Source organism: Leptodactylus fuscus, unplaced genomic scaffold (genome assembly GCF_031893055.1).
Source record: "Leptodactylus fuscus isolate aLepFus1 unplaced genomic scaffold, aLepFus1.hap2 HAP2_SCAFFOLD_1251, whole genome shotgun sequence".
Lineage (NCBI taxonomy): Eukaryota > Metazoa > Chordata > Amphibia > Anura > Leptodactylidae > Leptodactylus > Leptodactylus fuscus.
In genome coordinates this window covers 748-14,849 of record NW_027440090.1, presented here as the reverse complement: position 1 = coordinate 14,849, position 14,102 = coordinate 748, and the positions used below count along the sequence as shown (strand labels likewise).

Genomic DNA, 14,102 nt, shown 5'->3' with positions numbered 1-14,102 from the left:
CAGAGGCTATCATTATACTCGGGGGTCTTTGCAGACCCCCGAGTATAATGATCGGCGGACCGGGAGACGTAAGGTAACATAAAAAACAGTGTTACTTACCTCTCCACGATCCTGCCAGGCCTCCGTCATTCGTGTCTGACATCTCTGACGTCACATGACCCAGGCCAGCTACCCGGGTCATGTGACGTCTGATGTTATTAAAGCTGGACAAGAGCGGCGGCCGACAGGAACAGGTAAGCAACTGTCTCTGTTCTTTTAATGGTTTTAATCCCCCGGGTCTCCGATTATTATACTCTGGGGTCTTTTCAGACCCCAGAGTATAATAAATGTTTATAGGTGTCCACAGTGGGACATATGGGGACACTATTGGGGATAATACTGTGTGTGCAGGGGCACTATAGGGGTTAATACTGTGTGTAGGGAACACTATGGTGGATAATACTGTGTACAGGGGCCACTATTGGGGTTAATACTGTGTGTGCATTGGACACTATAGGGGTTAATAATACTGTGTGCATTGGACACTATAGGGGTTAATAATACTGTGTGCATTGGACACTATAGGGGTTAATAATACTGTGTGCATTGGACACTATAGGGGTTAATAATACTGTGTGTGCAGGGGACACTATAGGGATTAATACTGTGTGTGCATTGGACACTATAGGGGTTAATAATACTGTGTGCATTGGACACTATAGGGGTTAATACTGTGTGTGCAGGGGACACTATAGGGGTTAATACTGTGTGTGCATTGGACACTATAGGGGTTAATAATACTGTGTGCATTGGACACTATAGGGGTTAATACTGTGTGTGCAGGGGACACTATAGGGGTTAATACTGTGTGTGCATTGGACACTATAGGGGTTAATAATACTGTGTGCATTGGACACTATAGGGGTTAATACTGTGTGTGCAGGGGACACTATAGGGGATAATACTGTGTGTGCAGGGGACACTATAGGGGTTAATACTGTGTGAATTGGACACTATAGGGGTTAATACTGTGTGTGCAGGGGACACTATTGGGGATAATACTGTGTGCAGGAGCCACTAATGGACATAATACTGTGTGCAGGGCTTACTAAGGGACATAATAGAGTGCGGAGGAGGGGGTCAGTCGAGGTCTTCGGCATCGGTTTGGGGAGGGGGGGCCCCATGTCAAAAGTTCGCCACGGGGCCCCGCCATTCCTAGTTACGCCACTGGTGCTAGGAATACCATTGTCTGTGTCAAAAGTGGAGGTGGTTGCTGCCTCATGCAGTGGGGGTGGTGTACTCTGAGGAGGGCAGCAGAAATCTGGTGTTATATAAATTTTTGTGATAGTAGGAGGGGCGTTACATGTTGTGCGCCATGAAAATTTTCAATCCATCCCCTTTATCATGATACCACACCCCCTTTTGGAGCCCCTCAAAGTGCCTCCTTTTGCTTACAATGTTCTCTGCCCCCCTAATGTAAATACAATGTTTAGCACCACTGTACCTAAACTCAGCATTACACACTGTGGGGCATGGTAGCTGCGCTGTCCTGGAAAAGCTGATCTGCAGCGGTCCTCTGCTGCTAGAGCAGCACTGCACCTCCCATGAGGCGACCTGAAGCGACCTCTTCAGGCGGTGCTATGCCAGGGCCCCGGGGAGGGCGGCATTTTTGCTTATCTAAGCCAGTCCAGGACAAGCTGTCCTGGACTGGCTTAGCGTCACCGTCACCGAGCGGTGGATTGGGGAGGCCGCTGGAGCAGCGCTGCTCCAGCGGCCTCCTCTCACGCTCAGGCAGAGAGCAGGTCCTCTCCCTGCCTGCTCTCTGCCTGCTAACGCCGCTCCACCATGCCCCCTTCACTCTGCCCGCCCTCCTTCGCTCTGTCCCGCCCACTCCACTCCGCCCACTCCTCCCGGGGGGGGGGGGGGCTTTCTGTCGTCCGCCTCGGGCGGCGACAAAGGTAGGTTCACCCCTGTGCTAGAGATATAATAATGATTAATAGAAAAGTAGATAAATCCCTTGCCTAAGAATTTGAGCAACTATTGCGCTAGTGTCTGTTCAGTCTTGTACTGGTACCAATTTCTGGATTCAACAGTTGCCAGTAAGGAATCAGTGACATTTGTGAGTGATGTCACCAGTCCCTCTCCAGAAACCCCTGAGGCCATTGATTGGTCTCAATGGTCACATGAGGCACAGCAACAATCAGGCTCCTGAATGAGATTGAATAGACCTGGACACCAGAAAGGGGGCACTGGGGACAGGGGATAATGCTTCTGTTAAAAAAAAAAAAAAAATTACGCCTGCCCCAGCTGACATAGGGTTGCTCCAATCGCGGTACATCCCCTTTAATATACCTTGCGAAAGTCCCACATACTTTAATGCCCTCCCTCAGGATATTAACCCCATCACTGCCCCCACACTATATAATGGCCTCATAACTAGTCCTCCACACATTAGCCCCATCAGTACATTATACATACCGTATGTGGGATTAGTGAAAGGGTAACTCTATGAGGGGAACAGTGAAGGGCCATATACAGGACCATAACACTTTGGGTGCCCCATATGACCACTGAAGACCAATCACAGGCCTCAGCAGTGAGCCTGGCTGTGTGTGACATTAGATGGAGGCCAGAAACCGTCGGATCCAGCAAAGATGACCAAAAGAGGTGAGGCAAGGTGAGTATAAGTATTTGTTATTTTTCCTCACCCTTCCTTAAGGCCCACCCGTTATTATATCTTAGGGTCTGAGGAGAGCATATTTGTGATTTGTGTGTGAAGAACCCCAAAAATTTTGGGATTGACCCAACCGCGAAACTTTTTGAAAATTCAGCTCAAATCAAAGGCTAATATATCATTGTGTGGAGGGCTATGTGTGATGAATTAAGTAAATCTTAGTGGGCGTTCACAATACCATCAGTGTCCGACAGCTAGTGTCCGCTGCTAGTGTCAGTTCAAAATCTTGCACGGACATTAGCAGCGGACACTAGCTTTGTCCGTGACATTCTGCATTCATTTAAATGGAGGTTGGGTGCGTTGTTTTATACTCCGTGCCTGTCCTTAACTGTCCATTCCTACAGATGTCCGACTTTTCAAGTGGACAGCAAAACCCGACATGTAAGTTTTTTCTGTCCGCATGAAAAGTCGGACATCTTTATGAACGGACAGTTAAGGACAGGCATGGAGTGTAAAACAACGCACCCAATCCTCATTTAAATGAATGAAAAATGTCACGGACACAGCTAGTGTCCGCTCCTAATGTCTGTGCAAGATTTTTCACGGACACTAGCAGCAGACACTACCTGTCGGACAATGACGATAGTGTGAACGCCCCCTTAGACTGAACATTGACATATGCTATTCTGTTCTGGACACATAGTCTAGAATAGGGCATGTGCTAATGTGTTTTCACAAGGATCAATATTCTACAAGAAAAACCTTAAAGAAGACCTGTCACTAAGTAGAAAATGGAATATAAAACGCCATTTGATTTTTGCCATTCCTCTGAGCAATTTGGTGATTTTCTTTTTAAAATCCATCCACATATTGAAAAGATACAGCTCCTGGAAGATTATATGTAAACTAGCTCTGATTCTCCAAGTGGGCGACCAATTTATGTTTTTCTTTGAGAAAATAAAAGTTTCCCACCCACATGGAGAATCACAGCTAGTTTGCCTGTAATCTTCTGGGGGCCATATTTCTTGAATGGGTGGATGGATTTTAAAAAGAAAAACACCAAACTGGTCAGGGGAACAGTAAGAATCAAATGATGTATGTTATTTAGCATTTTCTACTTGGTGACAGGTCCTCTTTAAGTGTATATGGCTCCATTGAGCACATGGGTCCATATACAATATGTGTCTAATGCAAAACAGCTGTGAAAATTGTCCATATTTTAATGGTTGTCTTGCACCCAAGGGGCACCTACCATGAAAATGGCCAAAAATAGGCCATGACCTATATCTTGATGTTCCGTGACAGCGTGCGATTATTCACTAAGACTGCAATTCAGATGTAAATATTGTCCGTCCAAGTAGGCCCCTACTGGAACAATGTAAGTTTTCAAAATTAGAATACATTACTCAAATTCATATCCATAGGTTTGACTATTTCAAGCTGCTCTTCATTTTTTTACTCTTTTTGATAAGGTGAGGAGATAATGCATATGTTATTGAGAATATAGCCAAAAAGTATTTACATGTACAGTGTTCACTAAGATTATAATTTAAAGACATTATCATGTCACTGGCCTTCTGTACGTGCTGCAATAAACACGTTTAATTGCACACGGTCCCTTGTCAGTACTTGTACAGTATATTGACAATTAAAGTGCACCAACATTATGGAATGAAACTGGACGCAGACTAATTATCACCCTAACAATATAAATTGTCATGTCCTACATCTTAAGTGGTAATGAGACCCAAAGGTGTCAATTTACCATCAAACATTTAATGCTGCAAAATAAACTGTGAAAGTTTACTCTGCGGATTACTATTGAGAGTTATGGGATCAAAATTTTACCTGTTGCTGACATAGTTATGTGAAGTGTTAATAGCTATATTGGTGGAAGGTGTCTGTTCCGTAAACAGCCTATTAGTGTAGTCATTATTCTCCGCAGATGGGACCATACATAACAGACTTTTATGACATCTCCATCAGGCAAATAGGAGATCAGAAAAAAAGAGTCATTCTTCACAATTTTGTAGCTAAAAGAAAGCATTTTATTTAATGTTATTCCAAAAAACTGTTTTTGCTATCATATGCTATATTTCACAAAATACAACAGTGAATTCACATGCGACAGATTTGTTGTAGAAATATCTGCAAATTTTTCCATGCATCAAAATGGGACTTACAGAACCATGTGCTTGTCATCAAACAATTACCTACAAGTGTCTACAATAAATCTGTGGAGTGTGAATATACCCTTACAGGTATACATGAGCACTCATATCAGAATACAGTATAATATTCCTTCTAGTTATTTAGGGCATAATAGCTTAGCATAAAATAAGTGATTGCTGGGCTTACAATGTAAGCATAAAACATTTCACCCTCAAGAAACATTTCTACAATATATAATTTGAGAAGGTGATAGGCAGGGTGCTGGAATCTCACTATATCTCCCCCAGGTTTATAACGTATGTGGTCCAGTGCGGGTCTTGAGTAGGCCTCAGCTCCAGATGTGAGTGCTTGGCTCATTACTGGGCCAGAAAGAGTCTGCAGATCCTGTGCTCCAATGCAGATCCATGGAGTGAAAGGAGATGTATGGTTCTATCCTGTAACCCTGAGTCTGGTGAGAGGAAGTTGTGCTTCTTTTGTCCGTGTGGCTGGTAGTAAGCCACACATATAGTAAGATTATTTATATTTAGTTAGTTGCTCAGACGAGCAGGATTTTATTTTGTTTTTGCCTGGAGTTAAGACTGTATTTTCTTTTGCTCATTTAGTGCCTGACATAAAGGTTTATTTATTTTTTTTGTGTTTTCTAAATAAACCAGTTTGCTGCATATTTTGTATCCCTGTCTTTGACTGTTTGGGTCTGCACCACTGTTTCTTCTGGGTTAACTTCCCCACAATAAGTACAAAAGTAATCTTATAAAATGTTTGCCTCGTGTTAGTAAGATGAAGGATAACATTAGAGTACATCATACTAGGGCTACAAAAGAGACAAAGCCAGATCTAATCACACTGAATAAACCAACAATAAGCTTGAGGTGGGACCTATTTTGAATTTTGCTATAGGGTCCTATAATACAAGTGTAGCCTTCATTAATTTGAATCTGATAACTTGCTGTTAGAGAATTGCTAAGATGACGATTCTTCAGTAGCTGCTGGAGAACACTGGAGGAAGGGGCACAAGAGACAGTGAGTCCTAAACTGAAGCCCCCCACTGTCCCTTCGTCTTTCCAGGCCCTATCCTATGTAATAGGTGGCAACTTGGAGACGATCCCTTCCTATATATGTGACACACAAAACACAGAAAAGACAAACAACAACAAAGGGAGGTCAGCTAGCCAGGGTTCGGTAACAGTCGAGCAATGCAATGCCAAATTGAAGTCCAAAAGAGTAGTCAATAGGAAAAGCCAAGGTCAGGATTAAGAATACAAGAAACAAAATAGCAAGAGAAAGCCAGCAAGCACGAGGCAATAACAAGCACCAGTGTGAATGTGAGCCAAGACTAAATAGGGATGGATGAACCTGCCCTGGACCTGACAGGAAGACAAGCTGTAAATCACAGGGCAAGACCAAATTTAACTACTTCATGGACAGAGGCAGACAATTCAATTAAAGAACTAGAGCCGTGTTCACACAGTGCAACCAAAAACTCTAAGCAAGGAACTAAACTGCACACACCTCCTGCACCGCCACAAGTGAGCAGAGGGTGGCGCAGTGACCTGAACAGGCAGAAATGTTATACTTGCTGTGTTGTGATATCTCAAAACAAAAGCCATCAAAAAACACACTACATGACTGCATGTCCTAAAGAGTGTAGAGGTACAGAGCAAGATCAGAGCAGGTAGAATTCATTTGTCATGGTAATTAAAGCAGAGGTCAGGACAGGAGGCACAGAGTCAGTTAGAAGAAACCAATCGGGGGACACAAGACGATTAAACAGGTAAATATTGATATCGGAAGTCTTTCCTCTCCACTGCAGTTAAGCTATACCATCAACACCGGGCTAAGGGTAGACCACTCAATATAGAGAACTGAATGATCCTGAAGTTGTGATATCCCTCCTACTATATTCTTTCCTTTATCTTTTATCTGAGTTTTTTTGTATGTTGTATTTTTGTATTATTATTGTTATATCTATGCTGCTATAACACACTGAATTTCCATGGTGGGGATATCAAAGAATTATCTTATCTTATTTTATCTTAAATTGGCGTCTATTTCTGATGTGTGAAGATGCCTATGAATGACTGGTATTCCTTTCTTTTACTGTGGACATGTGGGACTCTGTTGCAGCCTGGGAACCTACCATCACCCCCTTTCCCCACGAGTTTATGGAAGCTCGGTAAGAGAACGGCACCCTGTCATCCTGGATGGCTTCAGACTTCTTTGGGTGATAGAACACAGTGGTAAGAAGAAATGAGGGGGCTTGCGATGAAGGATGGGGTACTCTTTTTGGGACAAAACTTTTCTGCCTGTTATGTCTACATGCTGTGACCCCCCCTCTTCGTGCCCTCCAACCGCAGTCGGCTGTATTATCAACATCCCTTCACACAGAGAACTAAATGATCCTGCAGTGTGTCTGTGTTTCTTTCTTCTTAGTTGCTATGATTCCTAGTATTTCTCTATCTGCCATGTGCTTGTGTTTCTCTCATGTTATATACTACTGTACCATCCATAAAACTGTATCACTGAAATTTCCCCATTGTCGGACTATTAAAGGATTATCTTATCTCTTATATAGAAAGACACATTTGCAACTTGCTAGGAAGCTATTGCTAAAGCAGCATTCTGTTGGCTCAAGCTACCTTAAATCAGCAACAGTTGCACAAGATTGACTGGAAGCAGATAGCACAGTTTAGAGTTTCTAAAAGGACACAGCTACCATACAAGCAAGGACTCAAACACAGGAACCATGCCTATAAAGAACAGTAATGCAGGCAGAGGATGAACACAGGCCAGCATAGTGAGTTGATGCAACAAGAGTCATCTACATCATATTTCCAGTAAGGGTCAGTAGTCCCAAACATAGATAAGGACTCCCAGCATCATAAATAACTGCAGTATAATCCTTGGAGTCCAGGTCCCTGATCAGAGTTTAGGCTTTGAAATACAGCAGACATACAGTCCATGTTTCATGGACCAAACCCTTGGCAGTAAAACACAGTACAAGTGTACTTTCAATAGTCAGTTCCTAAGACCTGCTCACATCACAGTACAGTCATCTCAGTAATCATACTGTACTAGTGACACTGACATATGTGCAATGGAGCAGCTACCAGAAAAGGAAACAGCTCAATGGATTTAGCAGAAGAGTGGTTGTCAAAAGATATTAGGAGTTTTGAGGACATTAGAATTCCTCTTTGAATTCATCATTCTGAAGACTGGCCAATCAACGCTGGCCAATGCATTCCTATGGGAAAAAGTTAGCTTGCGAAAATCGCAAGCTGACAGGGATTTCCATGTAATAAAGTGACTTATATGCCCCCAGACATGCTTCCCCTGCTGTCCCAGTGTCATTCCAGGGTGTTGGTATCATTTCCTGGGGTGTCATAGTGGACTTGGTGACCCTCCTGAGATGGATTTTGGTTTCCCCCTTAACGAGTATATGTTCCCCATAGACTATAATGGGATTCGAAACCCGTTCGAACAGTCGAACAGTGAGCGGCTGTTCGAATCGGATTTCGAACTTCGAACATTTGGGTGTTCGCTCAGCTCTACTAATAACCTATCAGTATTTTATCTGCAAGGTTCGACACCAATATTGCACACGGATAAGCTGTTGTTGGAGCCTCCGGGCATGAGCATCTACTGCAATGCACAGGGAGCAGAAGCCGCTCTGCTGCTACTCAAGTAATGGTAGTGGAGCCGTGCCCACTGTGTAGTGGTGGAAATCGGAAACTGCAGTTAGCTCCTATTACTTGGATAGGAGCAGAATTGCTTCCACTCCCCGTCCACTGCAGCAGTTTCTGTAGTTGATCGTGAGATTGTGATGACCTGTCTTATGTATAGGTCATCGGTATGACACATGCACCAGGGGTCAGAAAATTTGATTAATTAAACTTGGATATGTCTAAAAACAGATGCTTATTGTGTTGTGGGTATCTGTACAGACTTTCTCCTCCTAGCATCAGTTGTGGGTACAAAGATGTTCACATTAACCTTCAAAATGTCTAAGCAATACCGATCAATGAGTTAAATCTTAACTTAAATTTTACTTTTTTTTTTTTTAATTATGTAATACTGGATTTTCAGAATACATCAGTTCAGTAGTGATATAAAATGGAAGCCACAGCTTCAATATGAACAGCATTTTGTTGACAACTTTACTGCTTAGCGTTATTCATGAGTATCTTCCCTCCCAATTGGAATAATGTAATTATAGGGACAGCAAAATGGTTTGCCAAGGGCATAAACTCAAGGCAATATGGACCAATTCCAACCATTGCAATAAGCCAGGTTGGAATATTTACAATAAAAAACAATAAAATAGTGAATTTGATTTTCATATCAGTTTTGTTCCTTATTCCTAAGGTATTTTCATGTGTGTTATTTTTCAGTATGTATTGGATGTCGTTGACCATCCCCATGAGATATTATTAGATATGGCACTTTGCCGGAGGAAAAGCTGAAGTTAGGTGAGAGGTCTCATGGGAGCCATGGCCTACCTGATATAATAAAAGGGAGGTTTAATCAACACCCATTTGTCTTCTGTAGCTCTTCTAAACTTTTTGAAGAGTAAAGCACGGTAAGTATTGAATATTGATTATGTCTTGCACAGAATATTAATTACATCTTGATTATTATGTGTTCATTGACGGCATGACTGACACAACGAGTCATATTGGTAAGATGCTATTCTTCCAAGCAAATAAATCATGAATTAACATTAAATCAATCTTTGGTCTCATATTCATTAAGTTTCCAATGTCCATATACTGTATGTCTTAAGTTTCCAATTTCCATATATGCCTCTGTGTTCTCAAAAAATATAAATAAAATCCTTATTTTTCTTGTGCAAGTTTCTCATCTCCATTTTAAAGAGAAGTATTTACCATGATTATAGGGAAAGGCTGAATAATTGTATATTGCAACCATTTATTTCAGTTTACTGGACAACTTTACAATAAATCTGTTAATTATTTTTTTTTCTGAGTTAACTATTCTGGTTAATATTGGTATGATGCTACCTTGTCCCTGACATCACTCAAAAATTATTTTTTACAAAGTTAGGTTTTTAGGCTTTTCAGTAGGTTGAAGCAATTTTATATAATTTTTTTTGTATTTTTACCCCCATTTTATGCCAATGAAATGTTATTGTTAAGTTAAAAAGAGAAGTGTTACTCCACTAAGGTACTAGTTTCATACAGAAATGTATCAGTGTTTCAAAAAAAAAAAACAAAAACATTATTCCTGTGCATCCTCTACTTTTGTGCAGATATAGACACAACACTTTAGTATTGTGATATATTTTTTTATCAACTGCTCCAACTTGCTTTCCCGAGTTACAAGGAGTACAAACGCACACAGAGATGTAAACAATAGCTGGGCTTGCTACACAATCAGACCAGATTCATGAGGTTTGTCTTGCTTGTAAAGACATTCTATTTCAGAACATGACCAGTCCTGAAAAGTCAATAAAAATCTTCTTTGTATGGGCAGCACGGTGGCTCAGTGGCTAGCACTGCAGCTTGGCAGTCCCGGAGTCCTGAGTCCAAATCCTGCCATGGACAACATCGGTAAGGATTTTACATATTCTCCCCATGTTTGTGTGGATTTCCTCCCATATTCCAAAGACATACTCATAGGGAAAATATAGATTGTGAGCCCTATAAGGGGACTCAGAATATACACTAAATCCTTTTTTGTAAAAATACAAGCCTTTTCTACCTGGTTCAATGCTTTACCTTTTTATTGTTTATATACTCTGTGCACATTCTGATGAAATAAGGCCACCACTACACTATAGTAAGTTATAGACAGTTTAATATTGGGCTAAAAAGAACTATTAGATTGAGATTATCCAACTACAAATCTATTTCTCACATTAGAAATGGGTCACTGTGATGCCTTTTAGCAAAATGATGGAATGCTTTTAAATAATGGCTTCTTTTGTGCTGACCTACCATTTATAAACCGCTGCTTTATATTGTTAGTTTAGGCACATTTGCGCCTTTAAGTACTACTGAACCGTTTTGCAACTCATTGACAATCATTGCTGGTTTCTACGTTGCTGTCTGAAAACACATATAGTGTCTTATCTTTTAACAATTTGACCTATTTTTGTGGCTTTTAAACAGACTACAGGTCTATTAACAAAATCTAAAGTTGTAAAAATAAATAATTATATATTTATAGAAGTGTTTTGCACTGTAAATACAAAAAGCAAGTATTGATTTACTGTTCAACAAAGAAAAAAGAAAAAAAAGAAAAAATTCCAGCATCCAATGATGGTCCAAAATAAAAATGTACTTTTAATCCATTAATTAAAAAGGTAGTAACAAAAACAGTTAAATATGGTCTTTGACCATAGCTATTTTTGTTACTACCTGCTGGAATTTTTTTCTTCTTTGGTGTATATTTTGTAGTTCTATGGACTCCTGGGAGTCAGATGTTTGGATCATATGGGTGAGTAGTTCGAGAAGGAAGAGAGAAGGAATGGTTTAGGATTGATAGATGTATTACAGTATAGTACATATATTGCTATTGGTGATAGACTAATAGCTAGTCCTTTCCTAAGTCTTTTAAAGGCATCTTATGTTCTCTACATGTACAAAAATTGTTGGAACCCCCCGTTTAATGAAATAAGAAACCCACAATGGTCACAGAAATAACCTGAATTGGACAAAAGTAATAATAACCAAACTACATGTTGACAAGCTACAAAGCTTCTGGGAGAATGTCCTATGGACAGATGAGACAAAAATCAAGGTTTTTGGCAAAGCAGATCAGCTCTATGTTTACAGACAGAAAAATGAAGCATATCTTGAAAAGAACACTGTCCCTACTGTGAAACATGGAGGAGACTCTGTTATGTTCTGGGGCTGTTTTGCTGCATCTGGCACAAAGTGTCTTGAATCTGTGCAGGGTACAATGAAATCTCAAGACAATCAAGGGATTCTAGAGAGAAATGTTATGCCCAGTGTCAGAAAGCTTGATCTCAGTTGCAGGCCATGGGTCTTGCAACAGGATAATGACCCAAAACACACAGCTAAAAACACCCAAGAATGGCTAAGAGGAAAACATTGGACTGTTCTGAAGTGGCCTTCTTTGAGCCCTGACCTAAATCCTATTGAGCATCTTTGGAAGGAGCTGAAACATGCTGTCTGGAAAAGACACCCTTCAATCCCAAGACAACTCCAGCAGTTTACTCATAAGGAGTGGGCCAAAATACCTGCTGAGAGGTGCAGAAGTCTCATTGACAGTCACAGGAATCATTTGATTGTATTGATTGCAAGGTTGTGCAACAAAATATTAAGTTATAGGAACCATCATTTCTTTCCAGGCCTGTTTCATGAGTTTTATTTTTTTAAAAAAAAAAAATAAAAAATTCGGTTGAAGCGGAAAGCAACGTCTGACTTTCATTTGTTCATTTTCATAGAATTTTTATTTATTATTACTTTTGTCAGATTCAAGTTATTTCTGTGACCATTGTAGGTTTTTCTGTCATTAAACGAAGGGTACCAACAATTTTGTCCTCGTGTGTAATGTTGTTATATTTTCTCCTTTCAGAGAATCTTTTGTTTTACAGAAGATCATTTACATGGATATATCCAATACTAACCCTCAGTGTTTGAAATATGAAAACAGCTCACTTTTTTGTCCCAATGACAGACCTCTTGTTATTCATCTTGGGATGTACATTTTTCTTAGTTTTTCAATTACTATCACCATATTTGGTAATCTGGGTATCATCATTTCCATCAGTCATTTTAAGGAACTTCATTCCCCAACAAATTTATTAATTCTTTCAATGGCTGCTACAGATTTCTCCCTTGGCCTTATAGTAATGCCTTACAGTATGGTCCGATCTGTGAAGAGATGCTGGATTTTTGGAAAAATATTTTGCAAAGTCCATTACAGTTTTGATTTAATGCTGAGCGTAGTTTCTATTTTCCATCTTTGCTGCATTGCCATTGATAGGTTTTATGCTGTCTGCAGTCCTCTCCATTACCCCATTAAAATGACAATCTCCGTCATAAAGAAAATGATATTCATCTGCTGGGTTCTACCGGCTATATTTGCGTTTGGAATAGTGATAACAAATTCTCACGTATCTGGAATTACTGGATATGAGATGTTGGTGGAATGTTTTAATTTATGTCCAATTACATTTAACAAATTATGGTCATTGGTTATGTTTTTCACATGTTTTTTTGCTCCTGGATCAGTTATGGTTGGAATTTATGTTAAGATATTTATAGTATCTCAAAGGCATGCAAAAATTATGAAACATACATCAACAAACACAACAGAAGTCTCAACTCAAATTTCCAAACTGAAAGACCGAAAAGCGGCAAAGACTTTGGGTATTGTAATGGGGGTTTTTATTGCTTGCTGGTTACCTGTCTTTATTACTATTTTGGTTGACCCATTTATCAACTTTTCTACTCCTGAGGTTTTGTTTGATGCCCTAAACTGGCTTGGATACATTAATTCCACATGTAATCCATTAATATATGGCTTCTTCTATCCATGGTTTCGAAAAGCAGTAAGATATATTATTTTTGGTAAAATATTTGAAACTGACTCTTGTTTTGCAAAATTATCTTAAAAGAGTAAAATAAAACAAAAATATGGCTGAGCCTAATTCTTCTAATTCTTCATTAAATTAAGTAACTTTGGATGTTTTTATTTATTAAAAATGTATTCATTTTAAACACTGATAAGATGTACTCATGTAAATTTTGTAAATATTTCTACGGATTTTAAACCCTTTGTATCATCTATTTATTATTATTTTAAATTGCGCTCACTTTTACACTCAGATGTACATGTCTTATTCGTTGTAGTTAAACACTATAAAGTGGCGGTCTATATATATTGTGGGGAAGTTAGCTTGGTAGAAGCAGTAGTGGGGACCCAAACAGTCAAGACAGGGACACATAACATGCAGAAAACTGGTTTATTTAGAAAAAAAAAAATAACAGGAAAATAAATAAACCTTGACTTCAGGTACAAAATAAATTAAACAAAATACAGCCTTAGCTTTCGTAAAAACAAAATAAATACCTGCTCGTCTGAGCAACTAACTAAACAGAACGGATAACCTAACTATACGTGTAGCTTACTTCCAGCCACACGAACAAAATAGTAGCAATATACTGTAGTCTCACCAGACTCAGGGTTACAGGACAGAACCGTACACCTCCTTTCACCTTATGGAACTGCACTGCAATGCAAGAGCTGCAAACTTTTCTAGCCCAGTAATGAGCCAAGGATCTACACC

General features: G+C 39.8%; 1 protein-coding gene across 1 annotated transcript; it reads left to right on the top strand.

Moving 5' to 3' along the window:
- The first annotated feature begins 12,509 nt into the window (after positions 1-12,509).
- On the top strand, positions 12,510-13,427 carry LOC142186984 (trace amine-associated receptor 3-like). Its single transcript, XM_075261402.1, has one exon. It carries the CDS (start codon positions 12,510-12,512, stop codon positions 13,425-13,427), a length of 918 nt encoding a protein of 305 aa, XP_075117503.1.
- Positions 13,428-14,102: the final 675 nt, after the last annotated feature.